The 14,329-nt window shown below is 39.7% G+C and overlaps 2 protein-coding genes across 6 annotated transcripts; both read left to right on the forward strand.

The window, feature by feature from the left end:
* The first annotated feature begins 1,369 nt into the window (after positions 1-1,369).
* LOC129581560 (phosphatidylinositide phosphatase SAC2-like) lies at positions 1,370-8,134 on the forward strand. 3 transcript variants are annotated; one of them, XM_055472704.1, is made up of 13 exons: positions 1,370-1,608; positions 1,690-1,773; positions 2,711-2,850; positions 2,916-3,074; positions 3,268-3,765; positions 4,247-4,358; positions 4,466-4,658; positions 5,022-5,444; positions 5,651-5,875; positions 6,116-6,417; positions 6,613-6,948; positions 7,174-7,423; positions 7,578-8,134. In XM_055472704.1, exons 1-13 carry the CDS (start codon positions 1,512-1,514, stop codon positions 7,945-7,947), a joined length of 3,189 nt encoding a protein of 1,062 aa, XP_055328679.1. In that variant the 5' UTR covers positions 1,370-1,511; the 3' UTR covers positions 7,948-8,134. The 3 variants fall into 3 exon arrangements, with proteins under 3 accessions (XP_055328679.1, XP_055328681.1, XP_055328680.1); XM_055472706.1 differs by having other exon boundaries at positions 3,271-3,765; XM_055472705.1 differs by having other exon boundaries at positions 1,693-1,773.
* Positions 8,135-8,264: 130 nt separating this feature from the next.
* Positions 8,265-14,133, forward strand: LOC129581594 (cGMP-gated cation channel alpha-1-like). Of its 3 annotated transcripts, none has more exons than XM_055472772.1 (17): positions 8,265-8,484; positions 8,700-8,813; positions 9,013-9,218; positions 9,423-10,010; positions 10,296-10,331; positions 10,442-10,554; positions 10,863-10,956; positions 11,119-11,204; positions 11,262-11,382; positions 11,514-11,684; positions 11,758-11,933; positions 12,046-12,071; positions 12,202-12,605; positions 12,684-12,825; positions 13,136-13,196; positions 13,283-13,557; positions 13,731-14,133. In XM_055472772.1, exons 4-17 carry the CDS (start codon positions 10,002-10,004, stop codon positions 13,901-13,903), a joined length of 1,887 nt encoding a protein of 628 aa, XP_055328747.1. In that variant the 5' UTR covers positions 8,265-8,484; positions 8,700-8,813; positions 9,013-9,218; positions 9,423-10,001; the 3' UTR covers positions 13,904-14,133. The 3 variants fall into 3 exon arrangements, with proteins under 3 accessions (XP_055328747.1, XP_055328746.1, XP_055328748.1); XM_055472771.1 differs by having other exon boundaries at positions 8,265-8,479; XM_055472773.1 differs by lacking the exon at positions 8,265-8,484 and having other exon boundaries at positions 8,593-8,813; positions 12,684-12,717; positions 12,794-12,825; positions 13,132-13,196.
* Positions 14,134-14,329: the final 196 nt, after the last annotated feature.

Consider the following 14,329-nt stretch of genomic DNA (forward strand, 5'->3'; position numbering starts at 1 on the left):
AATTGAAATATAACTGTTTGGTCAACGCATATTTAGTGTTTCAAGACAACAGATTTAGCAAACGTGCAGGATGAAAAATTGTTGTGAAAAATGACGGCGCAAAATTAAATGTGCAAACAATTCAAAACTCAGGCTTTAAATCCTCGTCATTAGTAATGTCGTATATTTTTTTGCAATTACGTCATTTCGTCATTTTCAGTTTCTAGTATTCCTTTGGTTTGCCAAAAAACAGATATTACAAAATAAAATGTATAATACCATTAAATTTTCTTTGAATTTTTAAATTTGAAGTTCTGTTATAGTGCCTAACTTCTGTTATAGTGTATTTCTGGCTGAATAAACTTCACTGGTGAACATAATAATAAATTCAATTAGGTTTAAAACATTTTGTGGACGGAGGAATTTTTGAGTTTCTGGGAGAAATAACCAGAGTTCGCAAACACTAAGCTTTCTGAGGTTTGAAAACCTGAGTATAAATATTAGTTTTATCAGAGTATTATCAGAATTACTGATCTTAGTTTTAAGCGTAGTCTTAACCCGAGTGTTCATCTTAGTTCTGTCAAAAGTTTCTGCTGACAAAAAAATATGTTTTTTAACAGTGTTTTATGCTTAAAATTTTAGCTATTTGCAAACGTGTCCTGGCAAGCCGAAGCATATTACAAATGGAATGAGGTGTGCTTTATCATCTTGATTTCACTACCGCTGTTGTAGGACTGGGGAGCATCATAATGAGCCTTTCCAGCAATATGTCCAACAATATTCCTTATGTACAGTAGTTTTCAGCAAAGAAATACAAAAACTACGAAACCTTGTGGCTCAAGATCACACAAGCTACTGTTTCCATGTCGCTGAATTTTCATAAGGAACTTGTTTTTACGATATTGCTGCAGGTGCCAGTATTTCATATTATATTTTAGTTTTCCCGTGGTAAATTGGAACCTTTCGGATATCAGTGGATGTAAACATAAATTTTATCAAAAAAAGAACATTGTGATAACTTGAATGACTTTTTTAAAACATTGATTACCTGATTGCGAAAACCGAATGCAACACACACCAAGAAACCACAAATTCCAATGGATGTCGAGACGTGTACAGCTGTAAACACTGCTACTGAGCGCGAGACGCAAAGTGCGTAAAATGAACCGAATTAAGTGAATAACTCAGATCCCAACCCTCCAGCAAGATTGGATCAGAGCACAGGCACGCGTTTCTGGGAAGTATGCATGAGTCACACATGTACGTATGCGAGGGATTCGTTAATGCACTGCGTTCCGGGCACATGTTTCCGCCCCTTTACTCGCGATTGTACGATATGCCGTACGCATCAGCCCAGCTTTGCAGTGCACAGTGCAGAGATGAACAGCTTTGGCCAAGTGGGATTTTGCGACCATGTTGATGTTTACTGTTTACATTCCGTTTTTTACCTTCCATTTGCATTTTTTACAGTAACCTTATTTTGTCGTGATTATTATCGCGTGCCTAATAAGTGTCTGTCTGACTTCATCATCATGCAGCTCTTTCGCAATCGATCTCATTATTTAATTATCGATGGCGAACATTGTTTGTGGTGCAGTCGATTTGATGGGAGTTTAGAAGCTAAATCAGGTGCGTCGCACGCAATGTCCCGAATTCTTTCACATTACGATTATTATCGGAATTATCCATAATTACATAGCGTTTTCGTAGCAGCATCTTCAATTAACGATGCGAAATCGTTGGATTTCTTGTGCAATGTGGAAGGAGTCATTGGGAAGATACAATTATTCCCTGGTAAGACGCGTGCGTGCTTCCCATGGCCAGAGTATAAATGCTTTGAAATGAAAACTTAGACGAGTATTTACCGATTGATTTAATTTCAAATTATTCGTGTTTAATTAAACTTTGATGGCGCTGTGTGTAATTGTTGAGTTAGCACACTGTAATAAATTCTGAGGTAATTTTCTGGGCAGCACACTGATTTGTAATCCTGTGCATCTAAATAGGAGACTTGCGTTAATGATACCTTATTGATTAGTTGCTGGCTGTTTGATTTGAATTTATCAAGACCCATAAATTTAACTTGAACATGTCATAATCATTCACGGCTTTGGCTCTCGAGAGCGCTTATTTGGTGGGATGTTACATTGGTGATTTCGATCGATTACGCGGCTACGGCACGATGAGAAAAACGCAGATCCATATGGGCTAGGCCGCCGGTTTTTGCGCAACATTGACTTATTTTATTATTCACAGATGTATCCATTTTCCATAAGCTGGCGATGAATTAAAAATTTACTAACGCCTAGTGCCTACTAACCTATTGAAGGGTCTCACATTCAGAAATCAGATGTGACATCGCGCAGTAATTGCTTGCACACACTAATTTCGGTAATCTGTACGTAAAAATTTGTGTCATATTACTCTTGCCATACAACATAGCTGTTATGTTTCTTTTTCTTGTAATAGAAAAATTTCACTATGAATATCTAACGATACCTATGATATGAATTTTCGGGTATCGACAATTATGCGTTAAGTACTAGTAACTTTTACTGGAGAAATCACACCTTGAAATTTCTCTTGAATTGGCTTTAACGGGAGACAACGGGCCACTTAACCTGACAGACTTATTTTTTTATGTTTACGGATTTGTCTTGCAGTTGCATTTTATTGACAAATCTGATGTTAATAGTTTTTGTGTATTCTGTTTATGATGAGTATTCTGCAGATAGTGAACCAAAGCTGGTGGTAATTCTGGCTAAATCCACCGCGGCACAAATTGCTTGCGAGCACAACATCTACCGAATTGAGAGAATTGGACTGCTCCCGCTATCTCCTACAGACCCACCGGAAGGGGACCGGATACTGGTAAACGCTCTTGTACGGCTAAAAGAACGCCTTTGCAACAGATTGCAAGTTGTGTGTCTTGACAGTTTTCAGGGCATTTCGATATTGATTCCTCCGAGTCATCGGGACGATCCAGTGAAAGCCTTTCAGAATCTAATCTAATCAGCGTGAATAGAGGCGTACAAAAAACTCTCAAAACCTTGCGACAGGCGACAAATTTTAACATTGGTTTGCGACAAAACAGAGTAAGATCGAATTAGGAAAAGTTTTACTTTATGAACTTTTCTTGGTTTTTTCGTACTCGTAAATGTTTTTCAGACGCTGTGTATGATGAACGTTCATCAGTAAATGATAGAATTTATGAGTGCTTAGAAATCCTGGACACCTAGCGTATTTTTACACATGGAGCGTGTGCGTTAAATACATTTTTTTTCTTAGAAGGATCGGTCGGATCGTGAGAAACTGGAGCGGCGGATATTAGAGGATATCCTAAAGATGTTTAATGAATCCCAGTCGTTTTATTATTCGTTGGCATGGGACCTGACTAACAGTATGCAGCGCCTATTCAAACAGCGCAAACACAAATCGAGCGCATCGGAGCCGGCTGCTGGGCGTCCCTCCTGGCATGCTGCGGATGACCGTTTCTTTTGGAATCGTGATTTATGGAAAGACTTGTTGACAAACGGAAATATGGAAAGCGATCACTGGATCGTGCCCATCATCCAAGGCTACGTGCAGATGGAGAAATTAGATATTGATTTGGATTCCTTTGACAGCGGAGGCCAACTGCATAGTCCCCTGGGAGAATATTGCGCACCGGTCAGCTGTCGGCTGATGCTAATATCCAGACGGAGCCGATTCCGTGCGGGTACGCGCTATAAACGTCGGGGGATCGACGACAAAGGCAATTGTGCTAATTTTGTGGAAACCGAACAGGTAGGATGGCTGAATTATTCACGATAACGATGACTTTCAGCGCAATCAGGATGAATAAAACATAGACTATACTTATAGCATAGACATGATGTTAAATAACTGTGTCCACCACTTACCATTAGCACTTGTACGTATGTGTGAACACTATGAGGGAATTATGCCCGAAGAGATATGTAAAAACCGATAAAACAGTAAAAACACTGTAAAATCATTGCACCTTTTCTCGTTCTTGTTGTGCATTAGAATATGTGAAATTTTCGATGAAGTATTGTTGACCTGAAATCCTTACCGTCGGCCTTTGTACGAGTAAATCCTGGGCCGAGGAAAATGACTCGAAGATGTCTTGAAAATAGAAAACAAGGTCGATTACAAAGCTTCGAAAATTAGTATGGTCAAAACTAAAAGCAAGGTGGAAAGGGGCTATCTACCCCTATCCATCTTGCTTAAAGCATAGAAATTATATAGTGACAACCTCTTCTAGGTGCTGGAAATTATGGGACATTGTTTGTCTTTCGTCCAAGTTAGAGGCTCGATACCGGTTTATTGGAGTCAACCTGGCATGCGTTATCGGCCGGCTGCACGTTTGGATCGAAGTAATGTTCGTTTTATATGCTGTAATTTATTAGAGAACTGTACTTTATATTATTGAGGCCTATTAGGCTAATCAAATAATAAGTGGTAAGTATCCTTGTCATTTCAGCGGAAAAGGACAGTCATACAGCTTTGACTGAGCACTTCACAGAGCAAATGAAGCTTTATAAGCATCAGGTGCTGATCAACCTTGTGGAACAAACCGGAAGGGAAAAGATTCTGGCTGATGCTTATTTGCAAGGAATCAAGGCATACGACAGTGAGAATCTTGTTTATGTCAGCTTCGATTTTCACGACTATTGGTATGTTGACATTACATTAGTGACATTATTATGGCGTTACTACACGTCGTTTCCCGTGCTTATGTTGCGACATAATTTTCAATTTAACGAGATATCCAATAATGATGTTAATAGCCACTTACGGTAACACTTTTCGTACTGGAGCCTCTATTTATGTGTTGAATATTTCACTATAGCCAAAATTTGTGAGTTTGATTTTTATTAGAGTTTTTGAATAATCCTTGTTACACGGGTAATTTTTTTATAATTCGCAAAATGCGTTCTTCAGTTGTCGCTACCTTAACCGAACATCACGTAGCTGCTTATAGTCATAGGGTTAGCCTGCTCTATGCTTTTAGCAGCTGAATCGTTTCACTTTTGCAGTCGTGGTTTGAAGTTGGAAAACATTGGAGTTTTAATTGAAAGCCTACAAGAAATCTTTCAAGGAATGCGTTTTTTCTGGTGTAAAGTTCTCAATGTGCGTGACGCTACGGACGAACAAATCATGTGTCAACAGCGAAGTGTATTTCGTGTCAACTGCGTCGATTGTCTGGACCGCACCAACGTGATTCAGGCATCTTTGGCCCGTTTTGTTCTGGAAACACAGCTGCGAAAAATGGGCCTCCTGTTGCCGGATAGTGAATTCTCATCAGATTTTAAGCAGAAACTCCAAATAATCTGGGCGAATAATGGAGACATTGTAAGCCGGCAATATGCGGGGACATCGGCTCTGAAGGGAGATTTCACGCGGACGGGCGAGCGAAAATTTACTGGCCTGATGAAAGATGGCTATACATCAGCGAATCGGTAAATGAGCGGTGTACTGCTTCCCTTTGTTATCGATAACGCTGGAAACAGTCGCTTGTTGTTGCTGCATTAAGTACTGTTCGATATTCTTTACATGCTTTACAGCTTGCATTGCCTCTGTAGTTTTTGTTTCGCTGCAGTTGATCAACCGGCAACATTGCAATGGCAGTTTACGTTAAAAAATTTTTAATCCGGTTGTTTTTCAGATATTATCTAAATCAGTTTAAAGATGCTTATCGCCAAGCAGCCGTGGATGCGAGTTTGGGAAAATTCTTCCAGGAAGAAAGTATTTTGGTTCCTGGTTTGTCTACCTCAGTAGATCCATCGGAGTTCGACCGCGTAAAACAGCTGGTGGATGACTGTAAACGTATTCTGATACCTGAGACCGAAATTGCTCTGGGTGGATGGCCGATGGTTGATGCTGATTCGCGGTTAGTTTTTATAGTGTTTGCTAATGAATCATTTCCCATGGTCACTTGAGTACTGCATCTTGTGATTCATGTGAACCGATGAGTCACTTGTTTGCTATCTTTGATGCAGGTGTGAAAGATTTAGTTTCCGTAATGTTTTATGAAGTATTTATGACTTTAACCGAACAGCTTACGGAGTAGTACAGTAAAGTGTGTCTTACTTATGGTTAAATAAAAATACATTGAAATTACCATTTATAGGACTGGTGATCCAGCTCGACAAGATATGGATACAGTATTACTGCTCAGCACTCAAGCCTATTATATCGGAGAATATAGTGACGAAAGCGATCAGCTGGTTGGTTATCAGAAGGTTCCATTATGTGAAATCGAGAACATCGAAATAGGCTCAGAAATGTCCATGTTCAAAACCGGGCGTACCATCATGCGAATAAATTACCGCGTTGGAGAAGTGTCTGGATACTGTCATAATCTAGGCACGGCCGGGTTGCGGTTTTTCAACAATATGATCATGCCGCTGAGAACAAATGACGAATGTATCGGTATGTTTAATGCACCTGCGACAGAGATCGATGTATGCCTTTTGGATTTTATTTCCGTTTTCGACTTGGTTTTTTTTAGTTCAAGAGCATTTTATGATTTCTTATTTGCTTTTCGTGGTGATAATAAAATGACATAATTTTTTATAAAGTAGGTCAGATTGTTATGCTTAAACCAGACGTTTGAATTCTTGCTAGAAATGCTCCGATCAATTGGGGAATCCTTTCGTATGGCTTTGGAGTCGCAGTTTGATATTGCGATCCCGGTCATGTACGGGCCCCTTCAGAAGAAAGTGACCAAACCGCCTCCGAAAGAAGCAGCCCCTCACGAAGCCGAAGGCGGCATTTTTACTGCCGCTCGTGCTGTTCCTTCCAGTGCCAACCTCCATAAACCCCATATAAATGATCTCTTTTCGGTGATGAAAAATAAGTTGGCTGGATTTAATCCTATGCACAGATTGCATCTAGCGCAACGGGATTCCCGGCATCAGGGCGCTACATCGGTAGCGTTTTCCAAAAACGAGGGCAGATTAGGTACAGTAATTCTGCACGAACGGCTGGTTATTAGTTGGTAACTGGTTGATATTTACGGACGTGCTGATTCGGTCTTTCCCGACTTTTTCTTCCTATTTGTTAAGCTAAATTGCTGAACTTCATAGAACAATGAGATAACGTTCAAATATAGATAAGTGAGTCATCTGGTTGATCGGAAGTTCGAAACCGTTCTGGTAATATTTGCAACAATCTGTATTTGTATAGATGTGTTACCCTCCATTAATATCTTGTCACCTACAACATCTCCAGCTGTTTCGGAGGGAACAACCAGTGAAAGGAGTGAATCGGGAGGAGAATCAGCTGGTACATCGCCTCTGCCGGATCGAAAAACAATAGCCAGTATTATGGATAGTTGTGGGATGGGCTTCCCCGAACTCATCTCAACACCGAATTTCGATACCTCCGCCGCATCTCCTACTGGAAGACGACATTCCCATGATTCTCATGAAAAACTGTAAGCTTTATCGGCTTGTGTATCGTACTTGCGACTAGTGCGTTGGAACAGAAACGTTTTGATGTGCAAATACAAGTTACCACGATTTTCCGAAAAACTGCTTCCGGGGATGAACCAAATTTTGTCTTGTATGAAATTTACTGGAACGTTTCAGGCTGGATTTAGACACACCGCGGCGGTTGTCAATGAAGCAGCGTCATCATTCCCGCTCGTCGGAAGCTCTGGAACACACTTTGCTCGATCTACGGTCGCCGTTGATCTTGAGCGCATCACCCAGTATCAAAGCTTTCCACGACGAAACCGAAGGTGATGTGCCAGTCTCCGTTGACAACGTTACTGTCGTGGACGACGAAGAAGCTCCGGCGTCTGTGGCGTTTCATATCAACGAAGCCGACTCGGATGATGAATTACGACTAGTCAGTGGATCTCCCAATGCTACCAATGATAACTTAGCTCTCTCATCGGAACTAGCCCCAAATTCTAAGTCAAATCGAACTTGCCGCACGAGAATAATAGCGCTATAACAGGCAGTCTGTGATAAACATTACCAATGTTGAATATTTGACGCCACTTTGTATGAGAATTCTGCACTTCCTTTATTACTGTGCATTATTAAAATCCGGTGCGACTGCATAAAATTGTTGTAATTTGTTTGAATAATGATTTCATTTGAAGCAACATTCGTCACTGTTTTTGTAAATTTTTGGTCAAGCAACGCTCTGATCATGGTGAGTTAAGCAATACGACAGTAACAGTTACCAACAAAAGCGAGGATTCTGATGTCAAAAATACTACCCAAAAGTACAGCATCTGAAGGTCATAACAATTTTTCTTCAACTGGAATATTTACTTGCAGCGAGAAATACTTGCAGTTTCAAAATAGTCTGTGCGGTCATGTTGCGGCCCCTTGTACGGATCTCGCTCTACGTCGCTGCTGTAGTGACCACAATGGTTGTTATTGTGTTTGCCGCGTTAATTGCAGTTTTATAGCTAAATGTTCCTAGCCGGAAGCCGTTCACAAATCACCATTTGGCACATTTATTCCAGACTTCCAAAGTACAGTAAGCTACGAGAGAATAAATACCTAGTTAAGCTACTGATTTAGACATAAAATTGCTTACTGTGCATCAAAATTTCTGGCTCTATGGAAACGGAGTGGACAATGACAGCAGAAATCAAGCAATAAAATAATTGTAATCACATAGGTTTTCCTTCGCTTGCGCCTACACGAATCCTGCTGCGTTCGTATACTCCCCTAACATTGTTGAATTTTCAGCTTTTTGTCATATTAGACTATTTAATACGATGACCGGCACGAAAATCGCAAAAGCCTCTGAGTCAGTGATGTCCGCCTGTTTTCCGTCAAAGATAAAAAAGGCCTTCAATAAAAGTACGTATAATTGGTTAATTTTGATCGATAACTGAAATAAATATTTATTTATAATTTTATTTCAATTGAATTATGTGCGTTAAAGAAATAGCAATGCGAAAGGAACCCGTCGTTCCATAGAAGTAGCAGGTTAATCGATACAGTGTGGTAATTGTATCATAATGATTACGTGTCTGATATTTAAGTTAATTTTTTACAGAGCGAAAGCTTACAAAAGCCAATAAAGCTAAGTTGAACAAGCGGCTGAAGAAGAAACTCAAGGATAATCTGCGCCACTCTGCTCGTTTCGAGCACGTTTATGCTGTAACCGGTAAACAGGAATTTCAGAAGCTGTTTGATGAAACGGTGGACAAGCTGGGAAAAGGTCACCTGGATTATCCAAAGGAAGTTGTCCGCATTTTGCAGGTATTAAACAAAACTCCAAGCTTGAAATTGTGTGCGCAGAAACTTGTTGGCATTCCAGTGTCTAGTCATCAAGACTTTAGGCGCCGCACGTTGAACACTTACAAAATTCCGGCGTTATGGATCACAAATGATGCACAATGATCGATTTTTTTGCGACACAGGCGTTCACAATAATTATTATGGATTGAGTTATTTTGTTTGCAGGAGGCCTCTGATTCCTTTCTGGAAGATGTCTTTCAAGAATCCCGTTGGTGGGCCGAATACGGTAAGAGGAAAACAGTTACCGGCAAGGATCTTTTGAACGCTTGTGGACAGAAAGCGGCTCAAGGTACCCGTAAGGTGGCCCCTAAGAAACGGAGGAAATGTTAATATGAAGCCGATTGGTTGACTCAGTTGTAAAGGCACCGAGTGTGGCATCTTGAATCTCCTCCAGTTTTGTGTAATACTCGGTGACAACGAGAAGTACTGATTGGATCACCATTTTTTCATTATGTAATGATCGATCTTGCTTTGTCGTACTGGTCATTGTAATAATAAAGATCAATGTGCGGAAGCGTAAGATTCGATACCTACAGAGCATTTTAAAATTAACATCTTTGGGAGAAACTATTCCGTATGCAAGTTACGCTAGAAAGCTCCTTGTTGTTCCGTTTAATTTGCTACTGACCTTTCTTAGTAAATCCGCAAATCTCAAGCTACTATAGATTTCGTCACTTAACTGCAGACACAAATGCAAGTGTATTTTTTTGCTCCACTGTTCTGTCTACGCCGTGGTTGCTTGCAATGACACAAGTACGTAAGTTTGTCTACAAAAGTATTATTACTCTATACGTTATCATCATTATTATTGATACATTTTGTTGCATACACACACACGGATGAGCTAATTGAAGCCTTTTTTTAGCAAAATCTCACAAGTTGGCGGCATGTCTTTGTTTCATCATTTACTTGCGTTAACCTTAAAAAATACATATGATTTATTAATGGTTAAATACTTGTAAATGTTTAAATTCCAGTTTAATTAATGAATAAATTTATGTAGATAAATTTATAAGTTTAACTTTTTTATCCTGGTAGGAAAGCGTTGGGAAGAGAATCCGTCGATTTTTGGGGGTGAGATAAAATGCAATATATGTGCATATCTACATCAGTTTCCAACTGGCTGCTCCGTACTGCAGCAAATGCCGTAATGGCGGTCATGAATGGTAAATTTGTAAAATTAGGAGATCGGGCTGCTGGAACCATTATGGGATGCTCCTGTAATGGCGCAAAAACCCGATGAAAAGGAGGGAAAAGAGCCCGAAGTAAAAGATCCCATGATCGTTCTCGGAATAAGGTAACAGCGCTTACATTTTGTACTAGTGACTAGAAATTAATTTGTAGGTGCGACGGTGCGACCGTCTGAATACATTAACGAGTAAAGGTCACGTTTACTGTCTTTCATTGGTTATTTAGTGTACTCGTACATATCTATCAGCACAATAATTATACTCCGATTAATTAATCGTGCTGTCACGGCTTGCACATTTAGTTTCTGGAACATGGAAACCTAAGCTTAATAGTCAGTCGTTACCTGCATAATTACCCTCAGAAACAGAGGGTAATTATGCAGGTAATGACTGAATTAGTTCGTATGGTTTCCAGGTTCAAACCGGATTGGGTAATTCATCCAGAAGGAAGTCGATATTATTACTGGCTAACTTTGGTATTCCTTGCTGTTTTATACAACATCCTCGTGGTAAGTGGTAACGAAATAAGCTTTTATAAGACATACAAAATGTTTATGTATATTTGTATGTGTATTTTCAAGTATTTATATATAGAAACGTCAAAAATGGCGAGACTGTAGTCACTGTATTCATTTTACTTTATCTCTGATATTAATCGTGTTAACCGGCAGATTCCGTTGCGAGCGGTTTTTCGTGAGATGGACGACGATAGCCTGGAAACAACATTTCTGACGTGCGACTACATTGCAGATTCCATGTAAACATGGCATCTGTTTGTGAGCATAAATCTTCTTATGCGATGCTTTGTTTTCAGATATTTTTTGGATATAATTGTCTCCATGTTTACAACGTATGTATCTGATACTGAGCGGTTGCACGTTGTAGAACCGCGAAAATTAATAGTAAACTGGATATCCAGCACAGAAGGAAAGTTGGTAAGCTACTCGCACTAGTACCGTATTTGCAGAAATTCAGATTTGTATATGGATGTTTCATTGTGTCTGTCCAAGATTTAAAAGCAAAATGTAGATGTAAAAGTCACCACCGCTAATAAAGGGTTTCGCAGGACATTATTTGTCTTGTTCCCTTTGACTTTGTATTTATCTACACGGGGATAAAACAGCCATTTCCGGCTCTGCGCTTCAACCGATTTTTAAAGTATGGTCGTGTTTCGGATTTTCTCAAGGCGACCGAGGCTCGATCATCCAAGCCGGACATTGCTCGATTAGTAGCTGTGGTACGACATGCCTATCAAGAAAATTACTAATATTAAAATTAAATGATTTTGTGTGAATTGATTTACGTTGCAGTTATTCCAGTTTGTATTGTTAATGCACCTCAACGCATGCCTATACTATTTCCTTAGCGAAATGGTCGGCATTGAATCCAGCGAGTACGTGTATCCAGGCGAAGCTAGCTGGCGTAAAGAAGGCACTGAAAACTTGAATGACCCTTTAATACTGAAGTATACTTGGAGCTTCTATTGGTACGTATTACAATTAAGTTTTTCAAATCCGTTATTATGTTAACGGAAATTTTAAGCTTAAAAACTTCTAGTACAAGTCAGAGAATTATTACCATACACTATAAATTTTTAGGTCGATGCATTCGCTGACAATGATCGGTTAGTACACTAAAACGAGTACGAAAATCATTAATTACGTATCATGTAGTTTAAGAAGCTGTTAAAAAAAGGAACAGGCATATACAGTGTACGACAAAAGTTCTTAATTACATCATGTAAAAAATTTTAGGTATCACCGTCCAGCCCAAGGAACCCTGGGAATTCATATTCCAGAGCTCCATTATGATTGTCTCGGTGATGATGTTCTCGCAGGTGCTGGGCAATGTCTCGCGAACCGTACTTAACGCCAGCGCCCATGCCCGGCATTTTCGATTGCGTATGGATCACGTTATGGAGTATCTAGATTTACGGGGTGTCGGCGGGGAGTTGCGCGAAAAGGTTGTCAAGTACTTTGAATATCAGTGGATGAATCATCAGGTGGAAGATGAGCGGCATATTGTCGGCGCGTTGCCGCACCGGCTTCAGTCCGACATGGCCATGAAAGTGCATCTCAACACGTTAAAGCACGTCAGGATCTTTCAGGGTGTCGAGCCGGGTTTGCTACAGGACCTCGTACTGAAATTGAAGCTGCAGGTGTTTTTAAAAGTTTTTGTTTTGCATACGAAGCACGGATCGGAGTGCCGACTGTTATTATCTTTACGGCTTTTACAGATATTTACGCCAGGTGAATACGTATGCCGCAAAGGTAACACGAAATCAAATTTCTCTTTCAATATACGAACAATTACTCATGCAGTTTACCGTAAACATTCGTCAAGCAGGAGATATCGGCAAGGAACTCTACATAGTGAAGGTAATATTTAAGCGGACCGGCATTAATGAATGGATTTCAGATTTTTAACAAATTTAGTAATTGTATAATCCTAATCATAATTCAACGGAAAAAATAATACGTATATAAGTTTGTATCGCGCACGATCATCTGAAGGACGCTACTTAATTCCAGTTTGTGAATTGTTAGTGCAAACATTTTAACTGTTTATCAGTTTATATGGAGTGACATTTTTTATCATTAATTTTTTGGTTTTGGTTGCTTTTGATTGTACAACTTATTTGATTGGAAAGTTAAGCCTATGACGTACCTACATTGCTGATGCAGAAAGGTTGTCTGGAAGTCGTATCGGAAGATGGTTCATTTGTTTTTGCACGACTTGGCGAGGGAAGGTACGGTACTAGCAGTGTGTATATTATTTCCAATGAAGAAAAATAATAGTTAAGAAAAATAAATGCTGTCAATTTTGATCATTTAGCGTGTTTGGAGAAATTTCTTTACTGAATATGGTCGGAATGAAATCCGGTAACCGACGAACTGCAAACGTCCGCAGTGTGGGCTATGCTGATTTATTTTGCCTATCGAAACAAGACCTTTGGTCAGCATTGGCCGAGTATCCTGAAGGAAAAAATCGCATTTTGGAAGTTGGAAAACAAATTTTACTAAAGGACAATCTCCTCAATGTGGAAGTGGCTGAAAAAGAGGCACAGCGCCAAGAGAATCTGATTCGAGCATTAGATCGCGTGGTAACGGGTATATAAGCCATATAATGCATACTCTGTATGTAGTTGCATGTGTATTGTACATACATCATACGCGCAGCATTAATCGTAAGTGCTTATATGGTTACCTAACAATAAATTACGCATACTTATCAGAAACCCGTATAAGGTTGTTGGCATTTTAATTTCCTTTTTATCTGCCAGGTGTTGATAGCCTTTACCTAAAATTTGGGCGCATTACGGCCGAACGTGCCGCTGCGGTGTACAAACTGCAAAAGCGAATTGCTCGGGCGGAAAAAGAGCTCATGTACGAAGCGGAAAGACAAAATCAACAGCTGGCCGGAATTCCCTCAGTACCTACCAAATCGCAACCCTAGCCATAAATTTTAAAACATTTCATGTTGTTTCTTCATCTGCCATGACGACGATGCTATGACAAAGTGTGCCTGTCTGGAAAAGATAACTTGTACAATATAAGCGATAATATTATACTGTTCGGTTGGTCGAGCGGTTGCCTTCAATTGGCAAATTTTTAGCAAGATTTATTAAACAGAACTGTGAGAATTCTCTGGAAAAGAGCAAACAGCTAAACAACGAAATTTCAATGGGGGTGACGCAGATAAACATACAGAGCCTAAACATCTCGTGAAACTTGTATTAAAGCCATTTCATTTCTACTATGAGCTTTTGCGTACTTCATTGCGAATGCACGTTTGTCTTTTTGGCGGTACAACTGTTTCAGAAAGCAGCAGCATTAATTGATTGGATCACTAAGTGCAAATGTTTCGGGAATACCACAACCA

This window comes from Paramacrobiotus metropolitanus, unplaced genomic scaffold (genome assembly GCF_019649055.1).
Source record: "Paramacrobiotus metropolitanus isolate TYO unplaced genomic scaffold, Prichtersi_v1.0 Parri_scaffold0000006, whole genome shotgun sequence".
Classification (NCBI taxonomy): domain Eukaryota; kingdom Metazoa; phylum Tardigrada; class Eutardigrada; order Parachela; family Macrobiotidae; genus Paramacrobiotus; species Paramacrobiotus metropolitanus.

Excerpts from the sequence above, each read along its gene's own strand:
- LOC129581560 (XM_055472704.1), top strand. The coding sequence starts at position 1,512 with ATGCAGCTCTTTCGCAATCGATCTCATTATTTAATTATCGATGGCGAA. Across the intron at positions 3,766-4,246 it reads ATTTTGTGGAAACCGAACAG|GTGCTGGAAATTATGGGACA; the intron begins GTAGGATGGCTG and ends AACCTCTTCTAG. Across the intron at positions 5,876-6,115 it reads ATGGTTGATGCTGATTCGCG|GACTGGTGATCCAGCTCGAC; the intron begins GTTAGTTTTTAT and ends TACCATTTATAG.
- LOC129581594 (XM_055472772.1), top strand. Across the intron at positions 11,205-11,261 it reads GACTACATTGCAGATTCCAT|ATATTTTTTGGATATAATTG; the intron begins GTAAACATGGCA and ends CTTTGTTTTCAG. Across the intron at positions 11,934-12,045 it reads TATACTTGGAGCTTCTATTG|GTCGATGCATTCGCTGACAA; the intron begins GTACGTATTACA and ends ATAAATTTTTAG.